General features: G+C 56.8%; 1 protein-coding gene across 2 annotated transcripts in view; it reads left to right on the forward strand.

Moving 5' to 3' along the window:
* Nucleotides 1–13019, forward strand: part of SULF2 (sulfatase 2) — a 105621-nt gene that overhangs the window by 84887 nt on the left and 7715 nt on the right. For both annotated transcript variants that reach the window (XM_075528641.1, XM_075528640.1), the window contains exons 5-9: nucleotides 1306–1475; nucleotides 7868–8018; nucleotides 9441–9616; nucleotides 10489–10617; nucleotides 12202–12258. In XM_075528641.1, coding sequence (XP_075384756.1) covers nucleotides 1306–1475; nucleotides 7868–8018; nucleotides 9441–9616; nucleotides 10489–10617; nucleotides 12202–12258 — 683 coding nt within the window. The remainder of the gene's footprint in view (nucleotides 1–1305; nucleotides 1476–7867; nucleotides 8019–9440; nucleotides 9617–10488; nucleotides 10618–12201; nucleotides 12259–13019) is intronic.

A 13019-nucleotide genomic window follows, 5' to 3' on the forward strand; every position in this document is an offset into this window, starting at 1 on the left:
TACACACAGCTGAACACTAAGTTCAAGAGGGGTTGAGACAAAACTGCGTCTCTGCTGAGCTTTTAAAGCCCTCAGTGTCTGGCCGTAACTACCTCTTAACTCTTCTCTCCTCTGTCCCATGTCTAAGTGGACTCCCCACTTTTCCGATGGTGCCACTGCATGCCTGGGTTTACTCTCTCCTCACTACGTTCCATCTGAAATTTTAAAATTATTTTTTAAAATCATTTTATTGGGGGCTCGTACAACTCTTATCACACTCCCTACATCAGTTGAATCAGGCATGTTTGTGCATCTGTTTCACGCAATCTCTTCTCCACCTGGCATTTTATCCCCCCCCCCCCCTTTCTGTTCCTTCATTTTTGCTGTGCAGGCCTGGCTTTTGCTTTCTCTGTGTCCAGAATGCTTCCTCCAGATCACAATTTCTCAATCCTGGCTGCTCAGTGACATTTCCTTGGAGCTTTCAAAATTCTAATGCCCAGACTGAGCCATAGGCAGAGACCAATGCAGTCAGAGCCTATTGGGGTTGACCGAGCCCTTGGACGTCTCTCCAGGGGGTTCTCGTGGGCAGATGAGGTTGAAATCCAGTCCTCTGGATCTTCCTATGTCTGACATACCTCCTTATCATTCATAACTCAGTTCAAAGGACACCTCCTCAGAGAGGAGCTAAAGTACAGCCCCCACCTCAGCTCCCCATTATCGATTGTTTTCTATCCCTGGTTTATCCCTTCGTCTTTCACCCCCTGCCAACTAAATCATCTTTCTTTGTTGATAGGTTTGCCTGCTCCTATCCCTACCCCCACCAAAAATAGGTGTCAAGAAAAGCAGGGAGGGGCCCTTCACCACGGTATCCCAGGGCCTTGAAGAGATCAGACTTTAAAACCAAGACTCGGGAGTCCTGCCTTCAGCATTGACCAGCTGTTTGCCATTGGGCTTTACCACATAACTTCTCTGGGCCTTGATGCTCTGTTCAACAGGGATGATCAGTGTATCCACCTCTTAGGATGGTGCATCACCCCATAAGTGCTCAGGAGTGTTAGTCATTGTTCTTAACATGTGTTATGTGTCAGTAGCACACTGCATTCCCTCCTGTTCTCCCTCTCCTCGTCTCTGTATTTTTTTTCTCCCTGGCACTTAGCACCCTGTGACTGTCTTGCTAGCCTGTGTGCTTATTTGTTTGTTGCCCAGGGTCACAACCTGCATGAGGGCAGGGATGACTCTCTCTGCTCTGGTCTGGCACGCAGCAGCTGCTCAGTACCAGCGCCTGTCTCCTGCTCACGCCGTCTCCCTGTCTCTCCCCGCCCCCAGGATTACCTCACTGACCTCATCACCAATGACAGCGTTACCTTCTTCCGAACGTCCAAGAAGATGTACCCGCACAGGCCGGTCCTGATGGTCATCAGCCACGCAGCCCCCCACGGCCCTGAAGACTCAGCACCCCAGTACTCTGGCCTCTTCCCCAACGCATCTCAGCACATGTAAGTTCCCAACGCCGTGTGGCAGCCACTGACTGGCATAGTGGTGGAGTGACAAGCTGTGGTACCAGTGATGGCAGAGCTGCACTCCAGGCCTTCTCTCAAATACTCCAGAGCCAAAGGCCCCAGGAGCGCACTGCTCATCCGGATGGGCCTGGGACACCAAGCCTGTCAGACCCCACAGCAGGAGATGGGGCTTAACCCATCAGCCACACCCCCTCTAAGAAGTGTCTGTGAAGAACTTCGATTCAGGATGGTAGGGGCCTTCAATAACCCTCTGCATTTGATTTATGCACTTACAAATAGTCTTCAAACAAGGGCCCACCACTGGACCCACCGGCGATGATCATAACCACTCTTGGGGTAGGTGCCCTACCCTGGTGGTCGCACCCTCCTTCCGTGTAGGAGGGGACCACACAAGGACACACATACCAGGAGGCAGGTTGTAGGAGGTAGACTAGGCATTCCCGTTTTACAGGGGAAGAAACTGAGGCTCCACAAGGTGAGGTGACCTCCCTCAGGCCACCCAGCTGGTCAACAGCAGAGCTCAATGCGGCCCATCTCTGCCCAGCCTGCAAGCCCCCCTAGGTGGTAGTAAATCTTTCTTGCTTTTTTGAACAACAACAAAAAAATCTTTAATAGATGTGCTAGGATAGAAGTCCTGGTGATGTAGCATCCGACTGCTAACCGCAAGGTCAGCAGTTCAAAACCACCAGCCACTCCTGTGGGAGAAAGAGGAGGCTCTCTACTCCCATGAAGAGTGACAGTCTCAGAAACCCATGGGGGCAGTGCTGCCTGTCTTGTAGAGTCACGAGGAGTCGGCATCGACTCGACGGCAGTGAGAGAGAGTAAGGATGGGGAGGAGGGTCTATTGCCCTCTCCGGGCCCCGACTGCCCTCTGACAGTGCCAGCTCCCAGCCCCCTGGCACTTGCCATCTGCTGGACCCTGCAAAGCCTGGCCTCCGAGAACTGCCGCCAAGGGACTGCTGCTGCTTACATTCTTCTGCCTCTCGCTCTGCATTTGCAGAATGGCCTGCGATCACTTCTTGTCGAATGCTTCTTCCCCCTCGGGAGTCGCTGTGGCCCCTCCTTGTGGCCGCAGTGGGAGGGGAGCCTCTGTGGGCTGGGTGGCAGACAGTGAGCACAGTGCAGTTCTGAACCAGTCTCAGTGCTGTCGACAGATCATTCATAGACCACCACACCGACACTGCGGGACCAGGCCAGGCCCCTGAAGAAACTCCCCACACTCTGCCTGAGGCCCGAAACCGCTTACTGTGTGTGCACGTGTGTGTGTGTGACTTGTCTCAGGAGGATGGGAGGTCAGGGCAGAAAGTGACCTGTTTCAGCTCCACCACAATGCCAGGCCACGAGTGCTGGTGACTTCGTGGTACCCACTGGGCTGCTAACCCCAAGACCGGCAGTTTGAAACCACTAGCCATCCCGTGGGAGAGAGATGAGGCTGTCTACTGCTGTAAAGATTCACAGCCTCAGAAACCCACAGAAGGCAGTTCTATGCTGTCCTGTAGGGTCACTGTGATTTGCCATGGAAAACCAGGCTGAGTCTGCCGCTGGCTCAGTGTTCCAAGGCTGGCCTCCCCTCTGTACATTTCCCAGGAACAGCTGTGCTTGCCAGGTCCAGCACAGCCCAGCCCGGCCCTGCCCTCCCTTCTCAGGGTAGTCGTGTTGGCTTCACTAACCTAGTAAATCGTGCTCTGTCCCAGACCCAACCCTCAGCAGCGGTTGACCCCACAAGCTCAGCGGCCGTGGCCGTGACATTGCAGGAGACCTGCACTTGCAGGATGTTTGATTTTCATGACAGACAGAACGCACGGTCCCCCTCTCTGATGGTCGTGCAGGTGACTCAGAGGGCAGAGTAAAGGAAGCTTCTGGTCCCAGGTCTGTGGGGAGGGGGATCTGACAGATCAGATGGAATGCTCCCTCCCCATTCCCCCTGCAGCCTGGTCCCACCTGCTTAGCCCACTCTGCGCCCCCTCCCCAGGCTAGTCTTTCTCTCCCACCAAATGAGGGGGCAGAGGACCCCATCCTCTCTGGGGCCAGCCCGGCAGCAGCAGCCACTGCTGCTGGGGGGTGCTGCTGGTGTGGGGGGTGTTATTAGCCATTGCCTGCTCATCTAGTTTCTCTCTGGAATGGCAATGACAGCCATGGAAAATGAGCAGGGCCGCAGTTACTGACACCGAGAAGCCCCCTCCGCCTTCTTGGGGCTGGTTTGGAAGGCTCCCTTGTCTCTGGGGTATAATCATTTCCAAAACAAAACCGATAAAAAGAAAGTTCTGCAGCTGGGCGGTTTAATTCTGGCCGTCAGGCGGGTGACAAGGGGCCGGGCCTGCTGGTGGGAGGGGAGCCAAGTGCCTGCTTCTCTACTAAGATCTGCCCCCTCCCCCCCCCCCCACACACACGGCCCTGCGCCTGGCTCCAGAACAGGCCTGGTGGAGCTCCAGAGCTGACTGCTAACTGTCTTCACCTTTCCTACTCCTCAGCCACCACCCCCGACACACTGACACGTGTGCATACAGACATGTACACCGGCATGTGTATGCACAGACTGCACACATGAACAGAGACGTGTGCACACAGGCATGCACAGACCAACATGTACACAGGCACATAGATGCACATTAGCATGTACTCAGGTACACAAATAATGTACCCATAGGCATGCATGGGCATACATGTGCACTTACCAGAATTTACACATGTAAACCAACACGTATGCACAGAGGCACATGGATATGTGCATGCATGCATTTATGGACAGAGATAGGCATGTGCACAGATACACGTGCAGACACATTGACATGTATGTGCACAGACACATGCACACAGATGTGTGCACGCAGACATGCTAACACATAGAACACAGGCATGAATACATAGCACACAGACATAGAGACCCAGATAGACACACACAGATACAAACAAATACATAACATGTTTACACAGAGACTCATGCAGCTAGGCGGACATGTGCCCTCACACAGGCTCACTCACACACGTGTGTGTGGCAGTGTGGTGTCCTGGACGTGGATTTATGGTCTGTGCGATCCCATAGGAGAAAGTGGCCTTTGAGCCAGACTGGAGGGGGAGGAGGTGCAGTCGGCGTCCTATGTGTGGGCCAGGGCGGTCACGCTCCTGCCACCCACCCAGCAGGACAGAGCATTCTCCAGGCCCTTTTGTGAACCCGCCGCTCCTTGGATTCTGGAGGTGGTGCTGGTTAGCCCCACACTGGGGAGCTTCTAACAGATTGGGATGGCGGCTACAATTCATATCTGGGGGGGTTCCGTCTGCACCACCCTCAGCCGGGAGCCCCAAGGACAAGGGCCGCGCACCGGGAGAGTTGAGCTGCTCTCCCGCAGAAGACGCAGGACCCGGTCAACTTAGTGGCTGCAAACCCACTAGCCCCTCCTCAGGAGAAAGACCAGCCCGTCGGCTCCCATAAAGATTGAGTCTCAGGAACCCTTTAGAGCTCAGTGTGAGCTGGGTTTTAGGATCCTGTCACCCAGGGTCTCAGTATCGACCCAGGAGCACAGCGGCACTATGATCTGGAGGGGGTCCACGGGGAAGGCATGTCTCCCCTCTCATCTCCACCAAGCCCCTGGCCTCTAACACCACTCTCCCTCTGTCCCCAGCTCTGACGGGGGAACTGCCCCTTGAATGTCGTCTAGCTCAGGGCTAGCGCTGTCCACATTGGGGGGGGGGGGGGTTTCTTTATTTTCTTTTTGGGTGAAAGTGCATGAAAGGGCTTTGAAAAGTCAGCGAGAAAATGGAATTCCTCCACCTGGCACACAGTGTAGGCCACCTCACCCGTCCGTGCTCACGCAGCACAGGGCTCTGACTCACAGCGACTCTGCACTGCCCCTGTGGGTTTCCCAACCTGTACCACTTTGCGGGAGTGGAAGGCCGCCTCTCTTCCACAGGGAGGCTGCTGGTCTAGAACTGCTGAGCTTGGGGTTAACAGGCGAACACGTAACCTACGTGACCAGGCCCCCCCGTGTTGTGAGGGGGTTTTAAATACAACATCTCTCCTCCATGAGGTGTCCCCCGAGGGCGCTCCGCAGGCTGGGGGGCGTACACTTAGGTAAGACGGGAAATGTTGGTTTGCTCTGGGTTTGCTCCAGTGCTGAGAGATTCTAAAGCCAGTAAGTCCCGAGCTGTGTTCTCGCCGCTCCGTCCTCCCGCAGAGCCCCCCCTCGCTGTGAGGGTCTCCCCACAGGCCACGTCAGCTCCCGAGGGTGGACGCTGAGAACTCACAGCCCAGTGCTGCTTGTGACAAGTCAGCTCCCCTCCCTGGCTCCCAGTGCCCCCACCCCTCACACAGGGAGAGCGAAGACGGGGCCTGCTCCCAGGACTGCCGTGCGAAGTAATTGGGGTGACAGTGGGAGCCCAAAATCCATCTGCAGAGCATCTAGGCAGATCCCCGCCAGCCCCAGGCGAGGGACTCCATCGCTTTCACAGAGAAGATTGTGAACTTGATGAGGGTGATCGAACCACGTGTAATAGGATACTTGGTCCGGTGACCTCCCTCCTGAGCCAACCTGAATTTGCTCTAGGCGAAAGTATTTCTCGCTTGTTCCACAACAGGGATTTCTTCTCTGGCTTTTAAAATATTGTTGATGGTCTTGTCTCTCTGTTTTTGTCTACGTGTCACTGTGATGAGTATCTTCTTCCTGTTTTGTCTGATTTGTCCTTCGTTGCTCGGGCGTGTTCTCCTCTTCCTGAAACCCACGTTCAGGAGTGGATGCAGAGAGGGGAACTGCTGCAGTGGATTATCGGGGACACATGGGGTGGGGGGCAGGGGGATGGGGAGCAAGAGGTGTGTGCTAAAATGGACGGCGATGCTGTATACACAACTCTTCCTTAAAGCGATCTAACGACGGCAGTGTAAGGTATGTGAGTATTTTATCAAGGAAACTGTCCGAAGTAGTGGGGTGACACACATGGGCCTTGGGGCCACACCCACAACGCGCTGAGCGCCCAGGGCCTGTCACGAGGTCCCGTTTCTTGCCCCATTTGCCATCAGCAGTGACGCTTGGCCCCGTGCCAGGACTCAGTGGCTGCCCAGCCCATGAGGCCTTCAGTGGGTCCCAGAAACCCAGATCTCCCTGGTGACCTGGGACATGAAACTGACACTAGGATTGTGAGCAAACAAAAACCTGCCATCGGGTCCCTTCTGACTCACAGCGACCCTTGAAGACAAGATAGTGCTGCTCTGTGAGTGTCTGAGACTGCAGCCCTTTGTGGAGGTCAAAAGTCTCGTCTTCCTCACTCAGAACGGCTGGTGGTTTCGAACTGCTGACCTTGCAGTTAGCAGCCCAATGCGTAACCCCCGACACCACCAGGCTCCTGAGGAGGGCTGTGACACTCCCTCATGATAACTCTTCCCTGCTTACTTACCAGTTTGCTTTTTCTTCTACCCCAACCGACCTACCTTCACCACAGAGCCCCGGCCAGGCCCAGACTTTGCACACACTCGGCTGCCAGCCAGAGCCGGAGGTTCACATCCACCCAGGACATCTCGGAAGAAAGGCCTGGTGACCTCCCGGCCAAAAGAGCCCACATTTTTAAAAGCTGTGGAGTACCGTTCTGCCCTGAAGCACGCCGACTCCAGGGTGACTGGTGGTGGTTAGGTCTTTACTTCGACCACCAAACTCGTGCCGTTTGCCATGAAAACAAACAAACTCATTACCATAAAGTTGATTCTGACTCACCCTGGCCCAAGACGGAGTAGACCTGCCCTGTGGGCTTCCGAGACTGAAAATCTTCATGACAGCAAAGGACCTCTTGTCTTTCTCCGTTGGAGCGGCTGGTAAATTCCGACCCTCAGGCTTCTGGTTAGCAGTTCACCACGTAACCCACAACGCTACTGGGGTGCCCTATCCTCCGCCATGACTGCCCCAAACCAAGCCCACTGCCACCAACTCAATTCCAAGTCAGAGTCGCCCTGTGGTTTCTGAGACTAAATCTTTACCGGAGCAGACGGCCTCATCTTTCTCTCAGACAGTGGCCAATGGGTTTGAACCAACCTATGGTTAGCAGTTGGACGGTGCCACCGGGGCTGCCAATCGCCTTGGAAACTGAAAAAGAAACCCAGTAGGAACTGAATTACAGCTGGCCTTTTAACCCAAACCTCCCTTCTCAAGAGAGAGCGGGTTCCAGGGAGGGGCTCAGTAAGGCACCTGCGGAAGGCTGGCCCGTGGATGCAGGCAGGGGCTGCGGAGGCTCTGGCCATGGCTCAGTGCCACTGAAAGCTGCGCCTGATCCAGCCTCCCAGGCTGGGCCCCACAGAGGACACCGCTTAGCAGAGTCTTGACACCCACCCCCATTTGCTGGACAGCCCAGGCCCCGTGGCCTGACTGCTGTGTGTGTTTTCCCAACAGCACGCCAAGCTACAACTACGCACCCAACCCCGACAAGCACTGGATCATGCGCTACACCGGGCCCATGAAGCCCATCCACATGGACTTCACCAACATGCTGCAGCGGAAGCGCCTGCAGACCCTCATGTCCGTGGACGACTCCATGGAGACGGTAAGACGCACGCACCCGTGCACAGACACACACTGACACCTCTACCCATGCAGGCAGCCTGACACATACGTATACACATATACCTAGACATTGTCAGACACACACAAACACACACACACACAGTGGCGCATGCACAGACACTGGCCACCACTTCCACATGCTCTCCTCCTGGCGGTCACTCGGGACCCCTCCTGGTCGTCAGCAGGGTGGACGGGTGGGCAGAGTTGGCAGCAGAGGTGGGTGGGCAGTTGAGAGCGCTGAGCCCCGGGAGTCTCCCCTCTAGATTTATATGACTCCGGCGGCGGAGGCAAGCGTAATGAGACGCGGTCCGCACTGCATGCAGTTGACCTCCTTGTCACCTGCTCCAGGGTATAGCTCGGTGATCTGTCCTATGGTCGCAAGGTATCTCCCTCACCAGTGTGGGAACATTCTCATTCCCACCAAGGAGGAAAGCCCCCGCCCTCAGGCAGCACCCTCAGCCCCCCTTCTCTCTGCAGGGCGTCTCGTGTCAGTCAGTGGACGCATCCGACATGTGGTCCTTGGTGACTGCTGGCCACGGCTCACCCATCTATGGGGTGGCATGGGTCGGCGCCACCCCGTTGGGGCTGGGTGATGCCCACGGCAGATATAAAAACAGGCTCCTGGCTATTGAACTGCATGGCAATGAAAGTCATTTTTGAGCACGCAGTTCCATCCAGCCATCTAGCCAGCCAGCCAGCGAGCAGTGCGGGCGGGAGCCCCAAGTTCATGAGAAACCAAAAACCAAACACTGCCGTGGAGTCGGTGCTGACTCAAAAGCCTGCCGCCGTGGGTGTCCGAGACTGTAACTGTAACAGGAGTGTAACTAACTCAGTAGGAGTGTAACTGTAACAGGAGTGGTCGCCGAGCTACTGGTAGTTTGAACTGCCGACCATGGGATCACAGCCCAAGACCTAACGACTGCCCCACTGGGCTCCTCACATAGGACACAGCGGGGAGCAAAAGACCAAGAGCCTTTGCCTAGTGGGGGCTGACATCCTGGCACTGGGAGCCAGGGACAAACAAAGAAGTAGGTCCTGTAAGAGCTGATGGAGTGGTGAAGTGCTCGGCTGCTAACAACGTTGGTGGTTCTAGCCCATCACCCCCGGGCTGCCCAGGGGAAAGGCCTGGCCGTCTGCTCCTCGATGTGCTGGTGAAGGAAACCCTTTGTCACGTGGGGTTGCTAGGACCCAGGCCCGACCCCTGGCCCCCGACACCTGCAGGCATTGAGAGGAGAGGGGGCTGGAGGCAGGAAACGGGGCAGGGTTGTTCTAAATAGGGTGGCCCCCCAGTCGTTATTAGGTGATATTGGAGGGGAGAGCACCTCATCAACGCTGATCTCGGCACCCCCAAGCCCTTCCACCCCCGTCACCCCCGTGTCGTCCCCGGTCACCTGCGCTGCAGATTTACAACATGCTGGTGGAGACGGGCGAGCTGGACAACACCTACATCGTCTACACCGCAGACCACGGCTACCACATCGGCCAGTTCGGCCTGGTGAAGGGCAAGTCCATGCCCTATGAGTTCGACATCAGGGTCCCCTTCTACGTGCGGGGCCCCAACGTGGAGGCTGGATCACTGTGAGTGTGTCCCCCACCCCACTCCTCTGGCTCAGGCCGGCCTCGCAGCCGAGTCCCTCCCTGGGTTGTGCACAGGAGACACCCAGAGACGGTTTGAAACAGGGACTGAGTGTCCCCAGAGGGTCCTGGCGCACTCCTTACCCCGCTGTCAGGGAGGGAGCGGCCCGCCACCAACAGTGGCTGGACCCACCCCACACTCACTGCCACTGGGTGGATGCTGAACACTGGTAGCCACCCTCCAGGACAGAGTAGAACTGCCCCTGGACGTACCTGAGACTGATTGTTTACGGGACTCGAGAGCACATCTTTCCCCTGAGACTCCACTGGACAGTTAGCAGCCAAGTGCATTACCACGATGCCCCAGGAACCATCCGGTTCAAACAGATGGTCGCAGTCAAAGAGCCTGCCTGGGGCCCAGCAGGCAGAGTGGGGGCTGGCTAGGAGCACCCCCCACCATGTGGCCATAGCTGGGTCTAGCAGGGAGCCTCTGTGCCAGCCTGGGGACCACCCCCTACTCCAGCCCTGCCCCGAGGCAGGAGGAAGAGACCAGGGCCCGGGCTTGCTCAGAGGCCGAGGTGAGGGTCCAGGAAGGGCAGGTTGCAGTGATGGGGGTCCTGATGGGACCTCTGCTCAGGTCACAGTGGGCAGGGAGGGCATTCCTGGCACAAGAGGGCCAAGCAGAGGCCAGGAGGGAGAGAAGGTCGAGGCTTGCAAGCCCCTTGGGGAGGGTGGGAGGGTCTCCAGCAGCATTCCTCTTGCTCAAGGTCACAGCGTGGGGACCGACCTCCCTCCCTCCTCCAGGTGGCCCCCTCCTAAGTGAGGTCAGTCACCCCTGCCCAGGTGGCGAGTCCCTGCCCTTCCTCCTTCCCCAGGAACCCCCACATCGTCCTCAACATCGACCTGGCTCCCACCATCCTGGACATCGCAGGCCTGGACATCCCCACCGACATGGACGGGAAGTCCATCCTCAAGCTGCTGGACACGGAGAGGCCCGTGAACCGGTGAGGAAGGTGATGGGAGGCCACGGGCTCTTAGGTCCCCACTCCATGGGAGGGACGGGAAGAAAGGTGTCCCCTCTTCAAGACTCCATTACCCCTGCCAGAATGCCACGACCCTCCCAGGCCTGGACACCGCAGGCCCACTTACTGGGCACTGTCGTCGTGACCCTGACAGCGGCCAGGGGGCGGGCACACTGACTGTCCTCAGTGGCTGGGCCCAATCCAGCAGGGAAAGGCTAGCTAGTGAGGGACTTGCAGAAGGTCAGATGCTAGACCAGAGGCCACACTCTTGATTGAGTGTCCTTGGCTTTACTGCCCATGGGGACGTATTTACTGCCCATGGGGACGTATTTCTTAGGAGGCAGGAAAGGGAAGGGCAGCAGGTAAGAACAGGTGGGAAATCCAGGGAGAACAGCCACTAGTGTGGCAGCGGTGACATCTGGTGGCCGTGTCTGGAATTGCTGCCAGGCTAAAAGCCCCAAGGTGCTGTAATTCTTGGTGCCTGCAAGGTTTCCTCTGTGACTTCCAGGGGACCCAGCGTCTGGCGACCCCTTCTGGTTACCCTGAGGGCGTGGGGTGGGGGTTACCAAATGGGGGCATGAACATTTTGGCAACAGCAAAAGATTCCTGAACACACACCTCCAAAATGGAATTCCAAATCCAACGCGTTACAAATGGGAGATATGTGGTAGCATTTGCCTGTGTTGTCAATTTCTCAGGCAAAAAAGGGTAGAGAGTAGAACAGGTTTAAGAATTGCTTCTGTGGGGGACCCCTCCCTTTAACCTCTTCCCTCAGACAGGAGCGATGACTTCTGATTAGCCCAGCCTCAGAGTCCCCATTTGGGTTGCAGAAAGGACAGTGTGAGGTCATAGGGCATGCACCTGGAAATTGCCCAGATCATACTGTGAGGGATCCAGGAAGATCCCCCCCAAAACACAGCCATTAGCCTGGAGCGAAGCCCCACTTCATTCGGTGCTGAGCTGAATGGAGGGGAGACCCTGCCATACAGAGTGGGAGCCGTGGGGCTCCAGAAGCAGCAGGCCACCCACACGGACACCCGAGGGAGCAATTTGGACCTGCCCTCTGTGTCTATAAGAGGAGTCTGTGGCTGGCATAGTGAGGCACGTGCTCAGCTCCTGCCTGAAGGTTAGAGGCTGAGGCCCCTTGGGTGTGCTAGAAGAAAGGTCTGGCTAATCTACTTCAAAGGGAAAGCCTGTCTTTCCCTACGAGCCATCTGCCCTGAGTTGGCATCACACCAATGGCTCCTGGCCAGACCAGTGCGTTGAGAGGGTCCTGGTGGACACAGCTAGCACATGTGTGTCCACAGACCATCCAGGCTGAGGGTCTGGGAAGGACCTGAAATCCTTCCACAAGAACCCTGTGGACCAAGAGCTCACATCGATGACAGCAGCAACATGCCTTGATACCCTACTTGGGGCGGGTGGGGGGAGTGGTCATGCTTAGCCTGCTGGTCTCAGGGCCCCAGACCTGTGTTGGGGTCTAGCCATCTGTGCCCGGGGGTGGGGTAGGGTGGGGGTTGTGAGACCCCCATGTGAACAAGAAGCTGAAGCTGTGATTTCTTCCAGGTTCCATCTGAAAAAGAAGGTTCGGGTCTGGCGGGACTCCTTCCTGGTGGAGAGAGGGTGAGTGGTGAAGCCACCGGCAGCCCTCCTGAATGCCAGCACCCCAGTCCAGCAGCACCCTACAGGGCAGGAGAAAGACAATCACTGCCTTGCCTGCCACGTGGGCAGCCCTGGTGGCAGACTGTATTAGGCATCGGGCTGCGAACCACAGGGTCAGCAGTTCTAAACCACCTGCTGCTCTGCAGGAGAACAATGAGGCTTTCTACTTGGGTAAAGGGTTACAGTCCCAGGAACCCACAGGGGCAGTTCGACTTTGTTCTTTAGGATCGCTGTGAGTCAGAATGGACCTGATGGCTGGGAGCTTGATGGGACCTGCTACCGGGGTCCCACCGTGTGCATGCTCCCTTGCCCCATGGAAGCCCTGTGGTCGACAGGCGTCCTACACGGAGCTAACCCTGGGGTCCTGGGGAGGCAGACTGCTCTGTAAAGATTAACGACCCAGAAAACCCTGTGCGCAGTGATTCCTGAGTCACATAGGTCCCTCTGAGTCGGAAGCACACCAGCGACAGGCACCAGCAATAACCACGGCCTGAAGGTTGGCAGTGCCGTGGAAGCGAGGCCTGGCAGTGGGCCTCCTGCACCATCAGCCCAAAGCCCCCTACGGGGCAATCCTCCCTGTGACACACGTCACCAGGGTCAGAGCTGAGCGGAAGCCATTCCACTTCCATCGAGAAAGTGGCCCTGGTAGAAGACTCCAAAGGGAGGTGTCCCCATAGACGCAGCCCGTGGGGAGGGGGGCAGAGGGGGTACCTTCCAGGCAT

The sequence above is a fragment of the Tenrec ecaudatus genome, chromosome 12, assembly GCF_050624435.1.
Source record: "Tenrec ecaudatus isolate mTenEca1 chromosome 12, mTenEca1.hap1, whole genome shotgun sequence".
Lineage (NCBI taxonomy): Eukaryota > Metazoa > Chordata > Mammalia > Afrosoricida > Tenrecidae > Tenrec > Tenrec ecaudatus.